A 22,485-nucleotide genomic window follows, 5' to 3' on the forward strand; every position below is an offset into this window, starting at 1 on the left:
TACATGTCAACATGTTGGTCTGACTGAAATCACACTAAGTCAAATTTCTCAAATTTAGGGGCGCAGATGTCCTAGGGTTAAGGTAGTACCCCATGTACGGGGGCAATAGTCCTCCAAGCTGGCTGGTTCAAGTCCGGCCTGTGGCTCCTTTGCCGCATGTCATTCCCTGCTCTGTCCTGTCAAAATAAAGACCAAACAGTCCAAAAACCAACACACCTAGATAATACAGTTGGGGGTTGATTTGATCTTGGATGTATACACCAAAATACAATTTAAGACAATAACTCTGGGAATTAATTCCTTACCAAGAAATTTCTTCACACGTGTGTTCATAAAGGTGTCTTATAAAAAGATTTAGATTGAACTCCAGTAGGATAATCCATGAGAGATGATTACATTTGGTGTACTCAGAACCTTTTTGGTGAAAAATTACAAATGTTAACCTCAGCCTTAGGTAGGTGTCAAATTTATTCATAGATTAGCCCATTATTGGATATAATTCCCTGACTAAATTGGTAGAAACACAGAGTTTCTCAAAGCTGGAAACCGCTAAGCCATACTGACACCCAAAACGTCACAGATGGAGAGAGGAGGACAATTAAATCTCTGGCACACAGCGAGGGGGGCGAGGAGTGACATCTTGAGGTAGACCAGCGGGACAACTCTGGAGCAGGTCAAAATGGTTTTAATCTGATCAAATGCTTGATGCATGTATATGCACATCTTGATCTGATCACTTTGTTAAGTGTCCATCTAAGCAGTGAACATCTCCGGTTAGAACATTTTTAATCTTATTGCACGAGTAAACGAAGCTAATGAGAAAGCTCTGAATTGACGTCAATAAAAAGGTGAAATAATCATTTTAAATGGTCTCATCTTTGACTGGAAACCCTTAATTTTGTACTACTGATGCAAACAACGCCCTTCTCTGAAAGGTGGGTGAAAGGCATTCTGGGAAAGTCAAGCACTAAGTGAAGTAAATGAAACAGATAGTGGGAGAGCGGCTTCACCAAATTGTTGGACATCATGTCTCCAGACTGATTATTTACCAATGTGCTTTTTGTTTTATTGTCAATTTGTAGCTTTGTGACATTGCAGAGAACACTTTAGAATCAGGAATGAGACCTTGTCCTCATTGAGTGGATTAAACACTCCTTTATCTGGCATTGGCAAGATGGTTGTTGTCAAAAGGAAGAAAACCTCAAACTGAAATTACTCTGTTTGGATACAGCTATATGTTGTTCTTTAAATCTGCGTGAAACACACATCATAGATTATGTAAGAAAACTGTGATAATGAAAGGTGCATGATTTTTCAATGATTAACTTTGAGGGCAGTAACAGTTGGGTATCCACTTTTTACATTTAGAAAAATCTGCAGTTTTAGGAATAAATCTGGAGGGTTATGAACTCAAACAATCCGAGCCAAAGTAGCCACAATGAGTCCAGTAGTTTCTGAACTCACGCTTCACAGGACAATGTTCAGAGAAGAAGAAGAGCAGCCAGCGAGCCAGAGACTCTGCTTTGACTGGACCAGCGGCCAGCTGAATGACTGGGTAACAGGCTGACTGGTTTGGTGTCTGGTCAGCTATTTGGAACAATGAATAAAAGAACGACGGGCTGAGAGAGGGGCTCCATGAAGTGAAAAAATGACTGTTGATGAAGTGCTGCATCACCGTAAAGAGAACCAAATATTAAGAGGATGCTTTAATGTCAGGCTGGGACACATAACCCTAATAAAGTCACACCACTTATTCTCTTCTTAGATCAAGTCCTGCGGGTTGATTCTGAACTTTGACACAAAAACTGCAACCAATACCAAACTATTCTAATGAAATGTAAGACTTCTAAATTAGATTTTTGATAGAGTTTCATGCTGCTCTTCTAATAATGCACCCTGGACATAATTTATTCTTGAAAAGAGCTCAAATTAGACACTGATATATCTCGAAACATGATTATTTCCAGGGGGATTATTTGCCTTTATCTTGTTAGAAGGGTGGATAGAATAGGAAAGTCAGGAGAGAGAGTGGTGGATGACGTGCTGGAAAGGAGCCCCAGGTTGGACTTGAACCCGGGCTCGCTTGGAGGACTTCAGCCTCTGTACATGGGTCACGACCAAGCACCCCGACATTTCTTAACAAGTTTGAGAGTATAATAAAGACTGTGGTGACGGAGGCATGTGGTTGTTTTTTCTTGAGGTCACTGTGTAGTTGAATACCTTGAAAATAAATTGTTTCATATTGTGTTGTTGGCTCGTAATGTGTTTTTGAGTTACCTTGATCTCTTGTAAAAGAGATTTTCTGGTATAATAAAGGAAAAAATCTTTCAGTTCTAGAAGAAGAATTGTATAATTTACGTTCCTTGAATCCTAATAAGTGTACTTTCTCTATATGTGAGTAATGAAATAAAATGAAACATTACTCATTACGGGCCTTTTGTGGCGGCAGCGTTTCAAAACAAAACCGATGCAGAGCAGCATTTTGAGCGCTCAGCGTCTTGAGGACAAAAAAGCCCTCGGTGTTGTTTGTCACTGCGCTCACCGCGCTCTTTGTTGAAAATAGTTAAACTTCTGGAAAACCGCCATGCTCATCAATCTCACATCTCTCTCACCTACCAATCGACATCGAGAAGCGGCGGGACTTCTGCGGGATCAGCTTTCTCAACAACAACGGTGGATGAGAAAACTAATTTGACTCGTCATTCCGAGGGAACAATTTCAAGTCTAGAGCTGCTGCTGATGCCAGGACAGGATTTCTTTACGTTGATTTCATCTGTTCTCGGTGATATTTGCTTGAAAAAATTGAAAAATTGAGCGCAGTGATCTATTTTAAAAAGACACAACGGTCAGTATAGAGGGAAGCACAAGTTAACTTTTGTAACCTAGCAACAGTACGCACCAGTGCTCTGAAACTGAGGTCATGAGCACATCCAGTGCAAAATAAAGCCGTTAACAGACACAGACCCCAATGCTGCATTTTGTGGTTTGGATACTTTCGGGTAGACATTTTTTCACCTAACCTGGCTTCAGTCACTTTAAAAAGTTATGTTAAGTTACGTAACCTTTGCAGTATTATGAATAGTAGTTTGGTGTGTCTTGACTTGTTTATACATCATGTCTACCTGGATCTTGAGGTGTTTTTCTGCTGAGTTAACTGTTGGCATCCTGTGCACTGCCATTAACAACATCTGCTTTGTTTAACAAATCTCATCTCTTCTCCTTTTACCCTCCTTGTCTCCTTTCCTAACCTCCACTCCTTGCTCGCCTGACATGTTACAGTCCACCTTTATGGCATGTGAAAAGAGCCGTGTGTTAGGCGTGTGTGTCTGCTATCAATCACACACAAACACACTCAGATGATAGTGTGTGAGTGTATGTGTGTGTGTGTGTGTGTGTGTGTGTGTGTGTGTAGCACAGTATGCCCACCTAAGCTCAGCTGTGCTGTGTGATCATTATTGTGACAGCTGAACTGCACAGGAATCACGGTTCACTTGTTCAATTTTTAGAGCGCATGAAGCACCTAATGTCAACAAACTGTTTGTGTGTGTGCGTGCGTGCATGTGTGTGTGTGTGTGTGTGTGTGTGTTTGTGGGGAGGATTACAGCTTCCCTGGACATAATTATACAATCCTACAGGCTCACGCAAAATCGGACCGTTTTTTTTTCTTCTTTAATCTGAAAATCCCCCACAGGAAAAGATTTCCCTCATTTTTTCAAGTTGTTTTTTTTTCCTCATCTTTGACTGCCCACCGCTTTTTTTCCCCTCTCTCTTTCCCTCCGTCTCTAGGCCTCTTTTCCTGAAACTGTATTTTTGTCAGTGAAAAGCAGGCTCCTTGTCTTTTCCCCTATCTTTAATTGTTTTATTCCCCTCTTCCTTTGTTCCATTTGTTTTCCTTTTTCTATTTATTCTATTATCTATATTTCCTGTCTTTCAATTTCCACAGCTTGTTTAGAGCTTCAAGTCTCCTGCACAAACTGTTGCTCTCTTATTCCTTCACATTCTTTTCCTTATTTTCCCATATTTTAACACTCATTGCGTTGTTTTCTTTAACCTTCTGCAGCCGTCCTCTCCCTTCATGGCAAACATGATTTTTTTTTTATACAAATGTAAGAATGTTGTTGCTGTGTCTTCTTCAAAACTCAGTTTAGCCTCAGTGAGGTAGGCCTGAGCTCTCTGGTCAGGTGTACGTGATGTCTGTTAATGACAACATCTGGCAACACGCGTTCGATTCGTCCTCACCTTGGGCAGGGAGGCTCTGGAACCGGAGCTCTGCGTGGTCATGGTCAGCACGGTGGTGATGCCCAGACCCACCCGGGCGGGCGCGGCGTCCATGTTGATCCAGAAGGAGACCCAGGACAGGATGACGATGAGCAGAGAGGGGATGTACATCTGGATCAGGTAGTAACCCATCTGACGCTCCAGGTGAAAGCGAGCCTCGATACAGGTGAATTTACCTGGAGGAGGAGGAGGAGGAGGAGGAGGAGGAGGAGGAGGAGGGAGGGGTGGTGAGGGGAGAGAGAAAAGGAGGTGGTCACCAAAGTTGTTTTGATTTATCATCGTGGAGGTAAACACTAACCTTGAGACTTTCTGCTCATATATTCAGGTACAAGAGTAGCTTCTTTTGATTAAAAACATTGATGCAGTGGTCTGAGATCTCCTTATGTTGAATTTATTTCATTTTTTTCCCCCCATTTCATATGTTTTTAAATTTTAGAGATTCATACAGTATCCAAACAACTGACTTAAAACATTAAGGAGTCAGTAGTCTAGTGTTTTCAATGGGAAAATGGGAGCAGGAGTTGGTGACTTAATTTGTACTTTTGAGCTTCTCTGGGAGGAACACACTACCTACACACCTGCATCTATCCAACCACAGTTCAGGAACCAGTAAGGGTCTCTACTGCTAAGCCTAAGAAGAAGAAGAAGAAGACTGTGATCCCAATACGGCTTTCAACCAGCATCAGGTGCCAGATGTGCTTAGTGTCATTTACAATAATTTGCACATAATGGAAGAAAGGACCTAACCAATAAAAACAATTATTTTTATGCATTCATTTTAATCACGATACATTATCCTTCATCCTAGATAAAATGATGAGCAGCTTAAACTAAACTACCCTGTAGTTATGTAACAGAGAGTCATTTATCTCAGCATGAGCAATAAGCTTATGAAAATGATGAAAATAAATAATTCATGGAATATAATTATATTGGTGCCAGTTTAAAAAGTATAATGAATACTTGGGAAACATTACCTGTGATTTCTGATTTATCTAAAATGCTGGAAGCACCTATCAGAACAAAATTCTGTCAAATGGATTAAACCACAACAAAGACAACAACTGACAGAGGAGAAGTTGTTGTTTCAACTTTAGAGCATTGGTTCTAAACCATGGGGCGGGGACCCAACAGTAGGTCGTGGAGCCATTTTCAATGGGTCGTGAATGTGTCAAAAATCTATGAAGCACTTTTAAAACATGCTAGTGTTGTTCCATCTGTTAGTTCTGTCACATGTTTTGTACCGACTGAGGTCCAAACTGCTCCTTTTTACAAATTTTACATTTACAAATCTCACTGGTTGAAAAATATCAGATATTTTGGTTGTGATTTCTCCTTGAGGAGTTGGTGATGGGTCCTGAGGCTAGACCAGCTGCCTAAGAGATTCATGTGCAAAAAAAATACAATTTTTATAATAGATTTGCTTTCGCTCCCATTATATAAACTAGAATCAAATCATGGTTTGCAATGAATAAGTGTCCTATTATTCTATTTTGTTGAAATGAATTCTGTTTCAAAAGGAAAAAAAAAAGACACCCTCCATAGAGGTTATTATTTTGTAATGAGATGGCAGCTTCAAAGACACTTACCACTCACTTTTACATTCATGCAGCCAATCATTTTGTCTCAGTGGGTGTCCTGTTTTTCAGTGTGAATGTCTCATTTTGAAGCGAGTGAATTTGCAGAGGAAGAGTTTGATTCCAGGAAACAGAAAATGATAATGCTGCCGGATGTTTAAACTCTACTTAAAAGCAAAAATGTTCTTTTTGTCAGTTTGCCGGAGGTGATGTCCCATTAACGCTGAATTCTCTATTATCTCCCTCTGAACAGAAGCTTTATCTAAACACAGACACAGTCATGTCTCCTGGAAAAACAGGTGGAAATGATGAGACAGAGGGCTGAATTAACAGAATGATGCACAGAGACAAGGAGCGAGGGAGGAGGAGAGTGTGAAGGGGACGAGTTGTTGGACTGGCAGTGAAATGAAACGGGGATAAGCCGGAGAGGAAATGAAGACAGAGTTGACAGCTCGGAGACAAAATGTCATCTTTCCTCAGCGCTCACACTAAGCCAAAGTGTAAATCACGAGCGGAAAATCAAAAGGGACACAAATGCTCGGCTTTGCTGAATATCAAATGAAACCAAACATGTTTAATATTTGAAAACAAACGCAGGAGGTGTTCGGGGATTTACGCTGACAGTCACTTGTTGAGTAAGAGTTTGACAAAGGGTCTGAAGGTGTTTCAGAGGAGCAGGAAGCTCTGCAGGAAGTCATGAAGCTATTGCTTATTCCTCCTTCAGAAAAAAAGAATACTTCTGTGTGCCTGCATGTGGTAAATTATTAAAGCTTTTTCAAAAAGTAGATGACCCTCGTTAAAAAATACCCAAGTTGCATTACTTTCCACAAATATGTATGATAAAACAAATAAGTAGTGCAAAGTCACAAGTTTTCTAATTACATGAAAACTGTACTGGATAGAGGCGTCACAAAAAAACAGTTCTGAACTGTCTACAAAATGATTCAAAATTAAGTTAAAATAACAATACCTCAAATCTGTATGACCATTTCATCTAACAACACACAGAAATGTTTCCTGAGTGGTTTATGCTACGTCTCCTTTCTAATCTACAGCAGAACAAAACAAAATTTTTCTATGATATTAGGTAACGTTTAATCAAAGAAACTTTCTGCAATATAATAAATATATTGTTGTGAGTGTTTAGGAAATGTTGCTTTGGTGTTTTGTTGCGTCACTCTGAGTTTCAGGAGCAGCTTCCAAGATCAAGGACAATCTTTCCAGCTCAGGAGTCTCCTTTGTTTAAATTCTGTCATTAATTCTCATCTATCTTTTTATTTTTATTTCATCCTTTACTTTTTTTCAGGCTCTGTCACTGTCAAAACACAGCTCCACTTTTTTTGTTAGTGTTGTGTATAGACTTGTGCAGGGTTAGTGCAGAACCTGTCCTTGTACTGTACCATTACAAAAACAAACAAACATGTGGTATCAAATCAAAGTTATTCAACCTTTTCTAAGGCAAATGCATCATCTTGAATTTGATGTTTTAGAGCCTGTGACGTCATCCTGCTTATTTGGCCACCTCGACTTGGATTTGTTGTTAACTTTAGCCAGTACACTGCACACACTGTTGTTGCATTTGGGTCTGTTGATCTGCAGCTGCCTGTTGTGTTCAGCCAGCAGCAGTGTAAGTCCTTGTGTGTCTGTGATGGCAAAAGAACACCGGATGTTGACGCTCGCAGCACGTTGCTGTGAAAATGCAGTGGAGAGATTAGGAGCGATGGAGTTGTGAATTTAACCTCCTTTCTACTGATCTCTTTGCCCCTGCTTTACTTGAACATACAATACTTATCTGAAGGTTAAACTCAGTTTTTTAAGTGTATTTCAGTGTCTTTTTTTATGCTTAACCCTTAATCATTTCGGTTCTATACGCAATCACCCACCATTTAAATGTTTTGGATCAAACTGTGACATAATACTCTATTTTCTCTTGTGATTCAGTGTACTTTTGGGTTATGGTTTGCAAATCAAAGACAATAAATACTAAAGTGCATTAAACACAGAAACAAAAGGGGTAATTTTCAGCACAAAAACCAAGGTCTGCAAAGAAAATCTTCCACAAAGATAATTAAATTAGCACCCACTGCAGTGCTTTTGTTTGCACTGCAGCACAGAAGCAAGGCTAACAAATGTCCTCTCTTCTCTTTCTGTAATGTAATGAAAGCTCCGAGTCTCATAATAAACCACGAGAGAGCCAGAGAGCAAGATGGCCGACGATCCATTTAATCAAAGACGATCAATGGAGGGCGGCAATCATCAATTAGAGTTAACCCTTAATGACTGGAGAGGAGAGAGGAGGAGAGAGGAGAGGAGAGGAGAGAGGAGGAGAGGAGAGGAGAGGAGAGAGGAGAGAGGAGGAGAGGAGAGGAGAGGTTCAAGCAAGAGAGATAGAGAGAGAGAGAGGGATGAGGAGGGAAAGATATTTAAAGAGAGGGAGAAGGAGGAGAGGAGAAAATGACAGCAGCAAGAGAAGCAGGAGGAGAGGAAGAGAGGAAGAGGAGGAGGAGGAGGAGGAGGAGAGTCAATGAAGTCGGACTTGATTTATAGCTGCGATACACTTCAGAGCTTTTAAGTGCTGTCCATATTTTCCATCTGATAAGAAGATTGAAATTATTCAGCTGGGCTGCTATCTCACAGTGGGGGCTGGATCTGTGTGTGTATGTGTGTGTGTATGCTGTGCTTAACACTAAAGTGTGTGTGTGTGTGTGTGTGTGTGTGTGTGTGTGTGTGTGTGTGTGTCCTGTAGTCAATACTACACACTTGTGTCTCTGTCTGGCATGCAGGAATGATGTGAGTAGTGTGTGCAGAGTCCTCGGCTGTGTCCTTTAAACCAATAGTGTACTTTCATTCATAGGGCTAGGTATAATAATAAAACTACAAAAGCAGTATCATTCATAAAACTACAAAAGCACTTCATTTAAAGGGATACAGACAGTCCATTCCATATCCATCATATTTCTTGAAGTAATCAGTTTAGCAAAGATTTCATGTTGTGATTGGCTGCAAAGTAAACTCTATAATAGTCTAGAAAATGGTATTTTATGCAGGTATCATTTCACTTGGGCTCTTTCAATAATACTTGGTACGGGATTATTTTGCCATTTCCGTATAAGTGATCGAGTATGGGGCGCCGGTTGGCCTAGAGTTTATGTCATGTCACGTGCCCGATGTACACAGACTTCAGTCTTGAAGTGGGCTGTACTGCAGCACATTTACAACCTCGTCACAACAGGCGGATTTTGCTTCACTCTAACTGCACGTGGCTGTTAGCGCCACTGTTTGTGAATTTATGCTTTTTTTTTTAATGATGACATTTTTCCCCCAAATCAATGTGCAATGACTTATTTAAATACGTGCAAACCGCATCGATGCACAGAGACGCTGTTTTTTTTCTCTGCGCTACAGTTAGAGGTGCATTCAAACTTTTGTGTGTTTTCTGAATTAGACCATGTCTTAGGTTTAACGCGTCCAAAGCCAGACAATCCTTGTATGAATCAGGCCCTGAGTATAAGTCAATAACAAAACATATCAGTGGATTTAAACTTTTTTTTGTCATGGGGTTATGGACTAGATTGCTACTTTCATCATTTGTTACAGCATGATGTTTATATTGGGAACAGATCTACCTATTACACACTTGAAACATATCTCCATCCAGAAAACAAAAGAGCTCCCTGCAATGCAGCAAAAAGTCGTAATTAGTATTTCAAACAGGCTTTTTTTCCTTTGTGTGTCTGTATGTATGTGTGCGTTTGTGGATGGAGGGATGGGAGGCAATAAAAAGACAACATTGAGTGGGAGACAGAGAGAGAGAGGGAGCGAGAGAGAGAGAGAGAGAGAGAGAGAGAGAGAGAGAGAGAGAGAGAGAGAGAAATGCTCCCTCTCTCTTGCAGTCACAATAGACTGCAGCTAATAAATCTGAGCAGAAACGACACCTTAATTCCCTCTTAATGCTTGATTGGGAAGCAGCGAGGCATGCGCACGCTCAAACACACACACACACACACATGCGCGCGCACATACACACACACATATACACCGCAAATGTCCCTACACACACTCACAGAGCAGCAGGACGGCGGCGGTAGAGCTACAGGCCGGAGATGAAATGAGAAAGGGGCAAGAAGATGGGGGCTGGGAGTAAATTGTCCTGAAAGAATTCATGCTTTCTACTGAGGAAATTCATGAAAATGTGTAGAAGATCTCTGGAGGGTTTAAGACGCTCTTAGCTCGTGGTTTTGGTTTTACGGCACATTGACTGTGTGGTTCAGCATGAACACTCGGAGCCAGCAGAAATAAACCCAGTGTCTGCTTCCTACCAAACAGCAAACCGAGCCCCTCTTAACACCCCACACATACAACTGTCTCTGTCCAGTTTCTATTCGCTCCAAGTAAACCAGCTGTCCTGGAATCGTTGTTATCTGTATATATTTCAAATGAATTTAACCAGGAAAAGCCTCATTGTGATTAGAATATATTTTTCATGATTGTTCTGATGTCTGTTGACTGAAGTTACAGACAGTCAACACGTCAACAGGTCAACAGGTCAAAGTCATTGATACAAACACCTTCAACCTGATGCATCTTCATCCAATGTATTTCAGTTATGCACTTGTTTTTGTGTTTAATTAAGCATGACATGTGTTTTTAATCTATCTGAGCACTGTGTCGTCCAAGACATATTTCACTCTTGGACAATAAAGTCTATCTTATCTTCATATTGATTTATTTTCACTTCAACTCAAAACCCGTTTTTCACCAACATGTCTGCATTTTGAAGTAAGTTGTGATAATAATCAGAGTTATACAGTTGCTCAATGCACAATTGTTGTAGCAGGTTGCTTGCAATAGTTGAGACAGGAAATACCATATAAGGAGTCATACGTGATGTGACAGTGACTCTGCAGGATTCAGTGATGGACAGAAAACAGACTTCCATGTATTTACAAAGCAAAGCTGTGGATTATCACTTCATTGTCTCTGCTGTGCGTGCATCTCACTGTGTATGCATGAGTATGTGCAGCAGGTTATAGATTTGTGTGTGTGTGTGTGTGTGTGTGTGTGTGTGTGGGTGTTGGTGCTGAGTCGTGTCAAGGCTTTTCGTCTGGAGGTGGATCGTTCATCTCCTCAGCGGCGACAGCAGACGTCAGCCTCTGTGTGAGTGATGGCTCTGGATCTGAACTAATCAGCCCTCTGCACACACACACACACACACACACACACACACACACACACACACACACACACACACACACACACACACACACACACACACACACACACACACACACACACACACACACACACACACACACACACACACACTAAAGCTAGCTTTGACCAGTGCCTTGATGCTCTGAGGATGGATTTTATTTCGACCTCTCTCATTTCTGTTGAAGTATTTTCCTTGAAAGTTTGTTTTGCGCTTGCTGTTGAGGTTTATTGATTTACTAAAGAAAGTCAATCCAGGTCAAGAGTCCTTCTTAAATAACTGAATAATAAACGGATATTCCTGTTTTAGTTGTACTATACATTAATCTTCCTTCTGTAACTTGGAAGTGTTTCCTGTTTGGAGAAGACAATATGCAGGTCTATTCACCTGTTGCTAACAACATTGGGTCAGGGTGCCAAAATCTTATGAATGCACATAGAGGGCATTGACGTCACTTTCCCACAGGGACACGCCCCCTCTTTTGGACTAGGTTGCACCTTTTAAGGGCAAAATTCATATCTTTAGATCAAAAATGCTCATATATTTGGAGACTAAATAAGAACATTCCTGAATAAAACCAGATGACACTAACAATGTGATATGTACATTTGACATAAAAGCATGTCATCATTTAATCCCATTATTTGAAGGCCTAAATGGCTGGAATGTTTTTTTTTTTAAATGACAAACAAGTCCCTTCATTTTAGGTCATAAAGCTTCATAAATATTTAAATTCCTTCCCTGACGCAACTACTTAGTTGCATCAGTGACCTCAGAATGAGCATGGAGCTGATGAAACGTACCATCAAAGTTCACATCGTGGTTGCATTTTATTTGTCCTGACTATCTCTGTGCCCCTCAACTTTACACCCCAAATTAGATCAAATGAATTCATTTGAATTCTGTCACAGTATTCAAAAACTAAACCTCTGCAGCTCCTCTTTTTTCTGTCTGTTTCAGACACTCAGATTGTCAGCCTTACATGTATGTGTATTTATAATTTGTGTTTTCTCTGGAGTGTAAGAAAAGGGGAGCGCTGAGGTGAACTGGACAGATGGTTTTTAGCCTCACTTGGACGACCCTGAGGGAGAAACAGAGCGTGGCCCGTCCTCCTCTGCTCTGCTAGACTCTCCCTGCTCCTTTCTTTTTATGATTTCTGCAGCTCTCACTTATTTCTCTTTTTTCATCAGCACGCTTTTCTTTAGACTTTCTAGCGATTTGATTGCCACACGATGCATCCTCCAAATAATTTTCACTGCCTCATATTTCTTGTCTGCTATGATACTTTCTTGCCTATTGACGTTTACTTTATTTTTTGCTTTTGTATTTTATCAGTCTTTTCTACTACTCTGTGACTGTCCCCACTTTTTTCGTTCTCACCACCTTCCCATTTGACTTACCTCCTTTTTTTTGGCCGTTAGCTTCTCTTATCCTCTACTGTTCGTATCTTACTGTCATAAGAAGATGCACACAACATTCTCAAATTATATTTTACTGTTACATTCTTAACATCTAACTCTTCGGGTTGAAAAGAGGTAAATAACTCAACAGTTTTTTATGAGTTTGGGCCTTAAACAAACTTTGGAGCATTCAGAGCTTTTCATGACATTGAAATTAAAATTGAAATTAGGACTCATGCAGTATTTGAGAAAAATGTTGGATATAAAGAATACAATCCTGCCTCTACATCTGATTCATCTGTCTGAATTTAGTTACATTATGAATAAGCACAGCTCATTAGGCTTTAGAATAACATTTCTACTTTATTTTATTTACACTACTAACCTCTTTTGTCTGCCTTGTAAGCTAAACATGCTTCATAACTACATAAAGCCCTTCATGTGTAGTAGTATGACGTTATGTACAAGAGGTAACCGTGCTCAGGCCCAGTGAGTCCTGGAGCAGTGTGAGCGCAGGCCAACGGGGGAATGGGGATGGGGGGGGAAACAATGCTTTAGCTGTGTACGGGCCAACTTTGCCTAGTTTGAGTGCTCCATTTTTCACCTTGTGTTTTGAGAATATGACTCTCGAAGCTCCATAACACTAAGTTTACTTGATAAGATTTAGATTATTTTGTTGTGCATCACAAAATAAATCAGAGAGACAGTAGAATCCACACCTCCTCTTCGTCTCCCTCACCTGTATTGTAGTGCTTGGTGCAGTAACGCAGGTCCTTCTCCTCCTTCAGTATGAACTGAGGCAGCGTCAGGCCGTCGGCCACCTGCACGGCTCCTTTCTCGTCCCACTCGAATATGAGGTCGTTCATGGTGTAGCCGACTGCAGACAGAGCGAGAGAGGGAGGGAGCAGGAGGTTAGACTGATTCCAGCTCTGTGTGGGTTGTTCCTTTTTATTTTTCTTCACCTGAGCGGGAAAATGAATTCTCTGTCTGTGCAGGGGGGCAGAGTTACACAGCAGGAGGTCGAACCCCCTGCAGGGTTTTTAAGGGTCAAAGGAGCATTTCAACACATACTGAAAACTTGTTTTATCTGCGTGTCACTGCGTAGTGTTATGATTGTACTGCAGCGTACACAGCTCTTAAACTAGTCCAGTGAACATGGTAGATTTGCTGAAATAACATGTATTTAAGAGTGCAAATCAGACGAAAGGACGTGATCACAAGTAGTTCACCCTTGAATGACATATGCAGCAAGTAGAATTGACACTTTTTTGATTTATTTCAAGATAAATCAAAAATCCTGTCATTCCTGCGTCTGAAATGTTTATATTGTCTGGTTACTTTCCTCCTTAATGAAACTCTGATTGAAAATATTTAACATTTCCTAAGATGCATAAAAAGAACCAATTACTTGAGGGGAAAAACATAATTTGCAGCTTAATGAAGAAAGTAATGAAGGTTGGAACAAAGAGAGAAATTACTTTCTGAATTGTGAATTTTAAAGAGGACATATTATACTCCTTTTTGCACCTTTTCAAACAGTCCCCTGTGGTCTAAATGAAACATCTGTGCTGTGCTTTAGTCAAAATATAACATGAATCAAGCACTAGAGGAGGTTTGTGACCCTGTATAAACCAGCTCTCTCAGAACGCTCCGTTTTGGTGTGTGTGTCTCTTTAAATGCAATGAGCCCCCCTGAGATTTCCCGGTAGACATCACTCCTTCGCTAGCGAGAATAAAAAATGCGGATCTGCGCAAAAGTTTAATCTCGATTATCTTTTTTTTTATGATCATGGGAAGCCAAAATCAGAACTGAAATGAAAACCCAGCCCTAGAAGAAGGTAAAAAATAAAGTCAAACTTGACACATTTAAGACTGCCACAAGAAACAGTGTCAATACTAATCCCGCACTAAAAGATGTGATTGTCCCCGAGTGAGGCAGTGACATTATGAAGTTTCTCACTTTCTGTCGCTTCCTCCTAATACTTTAAAAATCAGAGCTGACACCAGATATCAGAGTGGTACCACTGGGGTTTGTATTGTTCCTTCTTTCTTTTATGATCACTGACCCTTTGTTCAAGAAACAGAAACTGTGTGAACTTCAGCTTGCGTGGGTTTGATTCCTCTCACGTCGGCTCAATGAATGAAAAGGCCACAGAGAAATCTATATCATACCTCTCCCCCTGCCAGCTGCTCTGTGACTGATGCACTGATGCTCCCCACGTACCCCTCACTCTCGTGCGTGCGTGCGTGCGTGTGTGTGTAATTACTCACAGCTCTCCAGCTGCATGATGCAGGTCTGGACATCCATGGGGAAGTTCTTCAGATCCATGGGACAGGCCAGGATCAGTGTTATTCTGCAAACACACACAGACAGGAACACACACACACACACACACACACACACACACACACACACACACACACACACACACACATTATTACTCAGTACGAACAGGATTACTCAGAGCTTTATCAATGTTTCTGATCCAGCCAGCGACATGCCATCACACCGAACATGAACATCTTGGATCAAGGTGTCGTAAAAATCAATACATTTTATTAAAAGTAAATTGAGCCACTGCTGTCATCCACACCTGCAGATAAACAATCACATATCAGTATTTATTACTTGCATTATTAGGAGCATTTACAGTATATACACAATTTTTTGATCTCATTGTCAGAGTAGGGCTGCTACACACTGCTACGCAGGGAGCGCCATGGCACTTCTCCAGCTACCATACCAACTTCCATGCTGTACCTCGGTCCACCCCAGGACTTGACTGAACTACTGCCACCCCCGTCATAACCTAGGTAACTGAATAGATAGTAACAGGAATGGAGATTAGGGTTTCTTTGCAGGACTCAGCAATTCTTCTTCTCTGCTGGAGGACTACCAGGACTGAAAAACCTGTTGCTAAGCAGGCGTGAAGCAACATGGGAATTAATCTTGTTCTATGCAAGGATGATCTGTGAAATTACTCGGGAATATTAAAATGTTGGGGACAGCCGATGCGGCGTCGTGGTGACACATTAAGGGTTTGTGCGTCTCTGTCAGCAGGATTAATTACTGCCGTCACATGGAGGGAACGAGTCGACATTTCCCGGCGATGAATGGAAAAATCTCATAGATGATACGATGCATAACTGAAATTAAACACTTTTAAAATGAGATATCAACCATTTGAAGAAAAATAAACAGAACAGTCTCATATATTGTTAATGCTCCACTCTATAGTCCTCAGTGAAGTGTTTGCTGTTAGACAACTAGATTGTTTTTTGCAGCTGCTTATTTGAAATAAGGGACAATGTAATCATCTCTCTTTTTTTTACATCTAATCAAATTTATTACCAATTAATTACATTTCTTTATAAAGCTCTTCATCCTTTTCCATTTACTAAAAGTCCAGAAGGCTATAAACTGTCAACTGATGTAAGGATCACAAAGATCCCTGCAAGTATCAGAACTTTGGGGCTTTCAGATGAAAACATGTTAATCCGACTCTCGAACTGAGATAATACGAATGCATTATCAATATTCAATTCAGGTATAAAATACCAAACATGAAAATATTTCCAAACTGGACGAGGAGTACTTTATGTGCTCATGAGAAAATTAAATTTAAAGATGAAACACCTCTGACCACTGATGAAAACTATTTGTGATAATTCAAAGATTCTGAATATCTCCTTTAGTTAAGATGATACTCTTTGTTTTTATCAGGGTTAATAATCTTCAATCTTCAACACACTAATATACACAACCTGATCTCATAAAAGTTGGTGAATACATGTGAAAAATACTACAAATAGAATTCTGTATTTTTACACACATTTCCTTTTTTTTTTGTATGTCAGCACAAACCATTGTATTTTAATGTGAAGGACAGTGTTGAGGCAGTATTGTGTGGCTGTCCTGTGAAAGCACTTTTTTGAGTTTGTCAGCACAAATACATAACATGGTTGTGACATGAGTTCTGTGTTCAGCAGCCTTCAGGGTTTTCTGCTGGAAAACTTGTTCCCCTGTGAGAGAAGAGGTCAACTTACATGTATTATTGAAGCCTCAACCTAGATTTCTTTCGTATAACCGAGTGTAAAAACTGAAATTTGCATTTCTGGTATTGGGATTTGAACTTGGGTATCCTGGATGAAATACCTGAGTTGATCTGATTTATTTCCTTTGATCTACAAGGTCATTACAGCATTTGATCGTCCTTAAAAAAATCTTTACCTGCATCAGGTTGATCCTATACAGTTTTTATAAAAGTGAGCTGGATTTACGTGATAAAAGAAATTGATCTGGATGAAACCTTTTGAACAACCAGGCGTATAGGTGTAAATCTCACTAGCTCCTCAAAATAACAGAACTCCAGCCCCAGCTTTTTTTCTCTGCAGACTCTTATAGTAGCTGTCAGTAGGTTGTCGAGTTGTGCAAGAAGGTGATGTCTCTGCACACGCTCAGTCGCTCTGCTCTGCTCTAACAGGACACCCTCTACTACAACATATATATATACACACACACACACACACACACACACACACACACACACACACACACACACACACACACACACACACACACACACACACACACACACACACACACACACACACACACACACACACACACACACACACACACATTCAGCCGGCCTGATGTACCAAAGAAAGTGTGCCGCGTCTGCACATTGTTGGAAGTCCCTGACAGGATGCTGAATAAACGTATAACACACATGATGTAGCCTCCACAGATGTCCCACTTTTTCAAGAAGAGGGTTCAGCTCTGTGGTTTTCTGCCCTGCTGCATCGTGACACCTAAATGCCAAATGCTGACAAAGTTAGAGCCTGGCTTTCTACTCCAAAAGCTTTGGATGAAGCTGAGCCTAAAGTCCTGCCGCTGCTTCTCCTCCAGTACACGTAGAAAAATCACTAAATACTAATGCAGTATAGATGCCCAATTTGATAATCTCAACATGAATAAAGATATCTGATAACACAATGTCATTTTAACAGTTTTACCCCCCCCCTCCTAAAAAAATCACGTTAAGTTAGAAAAGACAACTAAAGAAACAAGAATAATTTAGATCAGCATTTACCTTACATCATGAATTAAAATATTCTTCAGTATTAACAGACTAACATAATTGTAGTTTTGTACAATTGTTAACTATAAACATGAACTATTTAACTAATTTTAAAGTGTGAACTGAACTTTGAGTTAGCTCTTTCTAAGCATAAACAGGCACAACACTGATGATATATTTGTATTTTGTGCATTTCCTGTGTTTAAGTTCCACTTACAGCCAACAACGACTCTATAAAGGTAAGTGAAGTGCTAGAAACAAGAGTGAGTGATGGTAGGAAATGGGGGCTGTACAGTGCTTTCACTTTTGATTGATTTGACCGCTTCTACGTCCTCTATATGACTACATTGCCTTACGTCTAATTCTGTCCTGACAGAGAGGGATGATATATCATATGATGTATTGGACTTTGTCAGAGGAATGTAAACAAAGGTCATTTTAGGCATCTGAGTGAAGGAGACTGCCAGATTTCTTATGAGGTTAGTGTCGGATGTCCATCTGAGGTATCATAGCTGTCTTAAGTTACCATTTTTCCATATTTCGTCTCTCTTCATCAATTTATATAAAGAAAACACTTTTTAAATAAATTATGATTTTTTTTGATTTTTTAGAATTATTCAAACCATCATACATTTTCCTTTTGATTAAGCGCCCCTTGAGCACAAATGGTACCGTGCATCAGTTGGACGCACACCCCCCCCATTTCCTTTTGAAGCGCAGCAGGAGATTGGACAACATATGAATCTGTTCGTCCATTCTCAGAAAGCTCACTTTCATCTTGGAGGACTTGCACCCATCTGTCATGACTTCTCCTTTTGCTGGTACACTGTCTAGCAATACAACACAAAGAAAGAGTAAACAACATTTACAACAAGACCCCCCCCCCCCTTACTCGTCTGGACGGTTTAATATCCTGAGTCGATACGTCGTGTCTGAGATCGAGCTGATGAACGGAGAGCTCGTTCTGATGGTGTCAAGTTAAAAAATGAAAGCCACAGAGTGTGGAGCATGTGGTTCATCCCATTTTTTCCAAAGATATTTATAAAAGGGCCAATCTCACTCCTCTTCCTCCTCCTCCTCCTGGACATGAAGGTGAAAACTGCAGGCTGATAACAGATCAGACGCGCTGCAGGAATACTAACAGGCTGAGTAGATTACAACGGCTGCTGCAGCGTGCTCTCATTCGCCCCTGAGCAGAGGCAATAAAAGTGAGGAGGCAGAGGAGGAGGAGGTACCGGCAGGCTAAAAGGTTTGTCGGAGGAAGGCGGCTATAACTCTTGACAGCCTTGAATGGAGTGTCTTGGACATATAAAGAAAAAAAAAAGAGCCTTGTTGAAAATTAAACTTCAAACTTTGACGCAATAAGACCGATCTTGAGCAGAGGATGGAGGTCTAAAGGAATGCAATAAACAACCAGTGAGAGCAGAAGTGACTTTCTATCTTCTATTAAAGTGCTTTTATATTTGAATGTTTTAATATAACCTCCAGACGTGTTACCTTCTTCCTTCCCCTTGTGTTTTGCACTTATGTCTGTAATCATTTCAACCTTTCATCGGATTGTTCAGTCAGTTTGATTACGCCCATCAGCTGCTCTGATAGTGTGTGTGTGTGCGCACACACCGTGATAGTTTGATCACATGACTAAGCAGCGCGCAGAGTGACCGGAAGAAATATCAAGATTGGAATGAAAAAAAACACATCAATGTTTTTTTTAATGCAGTGATTACTAACATCTAAATAGACGTCTATGAAATATATTGAACAAATTATATTTTTGGTTGATTTTTCCTTTCTCCAACTCTTCCCTCCAAGTTTCTGACACCCCCTTTGTGCTCCCTGGCAACCCTCCCATTGAAAACATCAATTTAGCCCTCTAAGCAACAAAGATAATTAACCATCACTGGTCTGCTGGATAAATATCTTGCCTATAGCTAATCCAGTTTTGGTACATTGAAACATTGAATGACTGGTGATTGTGTATAAAAGTATTTGGTTCCTTTGGGTACCAAGTCAACCTTTAAGCCATAACTGTTTCAATAAGAAGACAAAGTCAGCTTTTGCTCCAAGGTCATTTGAATTAATTTGTTGTCCACAAGGCTAACTGTGAGCTACTGCAGAAACCTGCTAGTTCTCCAATTCATACCTCTTACTTTGTTTATAGCAATGGTTGCACAGCCTCATGGGTATCAACGTATTTAAAGCCTTCCACCATACTGATGTGACAGAAAACAAAAGACAACATGAAGACATGTCTGCATGCTGCCAACACTCACCGTATGCTGTAGAGCACGTTGCCGTTTTTAGAGATACGTAGCAGCTTGTTGTCGGTGGTGACCTCGTGGAAGTTTGCCCCCTTCTCGTTGGCAAAGAACAAGTCAGGTTTCCAAATGGAGTCCAACATGGAGGGGTCGAGGTCCAGCGAGTCGTCGGGGTACTCGCTGTAGGCCAACCGAGGGTCGTTCCACTGCTGTCTCAGAAAGATGTTCACTCTGTAGTCCTGAGAAGAGACGGAGAGACCAAAAGGTTGTCAGACAACTAGTGATACATCTACACATCAATATTTTCTGACGGCTATGGAAGGATGGGTGAAGAAATTGTAATGATGTATGTGATTATCTCACATAAAAAACGTATTTAAAACTGTTCCCATTCCGTGAAACAACTATTCTAATATGGACATTGGTGGTATAAAGCTTAGATCTCAAACCAGGGTCCGTGTCACACATTTTACAGCGTCCTTGTCTCCACAGGACAAACACAGAAGGGATTCAGGTGATTTAGAAGTCATTTAAGATCATTAAGATCATTGGGCAGCGCTCTAGCTTTGGAATGTAGTCCATCTGAAGTAAGTTGTAGTGACCAATCAATGTGTGGATACATTCAAAACACATACACCATAATGCAATCCCAGGGAACATGTGATATCATCAGTTGAGCATTGAGTGTTTTATATCTACAGATTCATCCAGGTTAGAATACGGTCGTAAACAGATGGCAACTCCTTACCCAATCTTAATTTGCTAGTTGGACTGCAAACAATGACCAGATTTTACCACTGCACAGAAAAAGGAAGTACAAGCCTAGATATCTGTTTTCAATTATCTGGATATCTCCTTGCTAGATTGGAAACCCAGGGATGTCCTCAGAGGTTTGCTACAAGTGCCAATTGGTTCCAAGATTGAATCACCATCAGAAATGTAACCATGTGACCATTCTTTGCAAGAAGTTCTGTTATTTCATGCATTGTTTACATTGACCATTCTTTGCATCTCTAAAAGTGGTTAAAATGTATTTTATCGAATCACAAAACTGGGGCAAAGCAACAGACTCTTCCAAAGCTTCTTTAGCCATTCAGTGGAGGGAAATGAACATCAGGCCTACACCGAAAAATAAAACCTTTTTTAAACATTACAAAGTAATGCAGAGTACAAGTTTTGTCTTCATTGATTCCTTACATACCTCATCTTATAGCTCATATTATACTATCACGGCAATCAATAAAAACAATTTTTTCTTTCATACAACCACCCCAGCTGCATTCTCTGGAGGTCCAAAATCTATTCAAAGCAAGCGCGGCAAAGCTGGAGGGAAATTGATTCAGCGGAAAAATTAAATTACAATAAAATGGCAAAGGTTATAAAGCATAAAATCCCAGAAACACCACCAACAGAGGGTTGTGAAAATGTAACCGCAGGGAAATGTTCTCTTTCAAATAAAGAAAGGGGAGATGAGAGAAAGAGAGGGGTGGAAAAAGGTTCATAAAGGGTCACTTCACTGCCGGCTTCAGAAGCTGTTACTCCATACAGAGAGATAGATGGACAGATACAGAGAGATGTAGAGATGGAGGGATGGACATGATTCTACGGTTGGGTGAGAAGGTGGTTATGGCTCTTCATCTATATGTCATTTCCTGCTTTATGTGAATGAAAGACATTTTACAGATCAAGGTAAGTCACGGCAGGAAGCCTTATCAGAGATTTGTGTGTGCTGCATCAGATCCCCCTCAGCCTCTGTAACCATGCATAAAAAACAAGTTTTCAGAAATGGAGGGGGAATGGACAGGCAGATGGGCGGCTGGGGAGTTGGCGCGTCACAAAGCTGGAAGGCCGATGAAGGTCATTGAGCTGCTGCTCCCTCTTTAGTCTTACACAGGGAGATGAAGAGATACAAGGGGAAGACAGTCAGAGGGGTAGATGAACTGCTACAGGAAGATAGACGGCTGCAGAGGGTTTTTCAAAGACACGGCCTGTAGGCAGGATGTGTACATTCACAAGTCCCAGATGCAGAGGATCATACTTTTGGGTTTATGTGTTTGTTAAACGGCCTGAAAATCACAAGGAAGATTGATTTCTTTAGCAAAACGTCTTAACATGATGACGTCAGAGCAAAAAGAGGTTGTGCAGGCCCGGAGTGCTTGATTCTAACAATAGCAATGGACTCTAGCAATGAGCAACTTTAGATGTAGAATGTTGTAAATCTATGTATTGCAGATTATACATTTTAATTAATAACAACAAAATATTGACTCTGACTTTTAAAAATTGTACATGTACAGTATGTATTGCCTATATTGAAAAATACAAAAATACTTGCACATCCCTAAGTGGGTACTGTATCCGAAAAATAAGTATATATATATATTCCTGCCAGAATCTAAAGTAAATATCCCAATGAGAGATTGGTGGATTTAAAATGGGAAACAAAATGCATCTGTTTCCTGATAGTTTTCCTTGACACACCAATAATGTCAGGCTGTGCGTGAGCATCTGTGACCCTTGTATTTGCAGTTTGTCCAGCACCATTGGCACTTGTCGGCCCTTGTCAGTGAGGTTTTCGCTGATTAAGCATGTGGAATTGTGACAGAGAGTGTCAGGGAAAGAAATCACCCTCACAGGCTTTTCAGCTAAGCGAGTGAATGCAAGAAAAGTGTAACGG

General features: G+C 40.5%; 1 protein-coding gene across 2 annotated transcripts in view; it reads right to left on the minus strand.

The window, feature by feature from the left end:
* The window catches only part of glra1 (glycine receptor, alpha 1), a 124,575-nt gene that overhangs the window by 24,899 nt on the left and 77,191 nt on the right, over window positions 1-22,485 (minus strand). For both annotated transcript variants that reach the window (XM_020649725.2, XM_065958747.1), the window contains 4 exons: window positions 19,824-20,047; window positions 14,738-14,820; window positions 13,207-13,344; window positions 4,240-4,454 (listed from right to left, as the gene is read on the minus strand). In XM_020649725.2, the coding sequence (XP_020505381.1) occupies window positions 4,240-4,454; window positions 13,207-13,344; window positions 14,738-14,820; window positions 19,824-20,047 (660 nt within the window). The remainder of the gene's footprint in view (window positions 1-4,239; window positions 4,455-13,206; window positions 13,345-14,737; window positions 14,821-19,823; window positions 20,048-22,485) is intronic.

This window comes from Labrus bergylta, chromosome 9 (genome assembly GCF_963930695.1).
Source record: "Labrus bergylta chromosome 9, fLabBer1.1, whole genome shotgun sequence".
Classification (NCBI taxonomy): domain Eukaryota; kingdom Metazoa; phylum Chordata; class Actinopteri; order Labriformes; family Labridae; genus Labrus; species Labrus bergylta.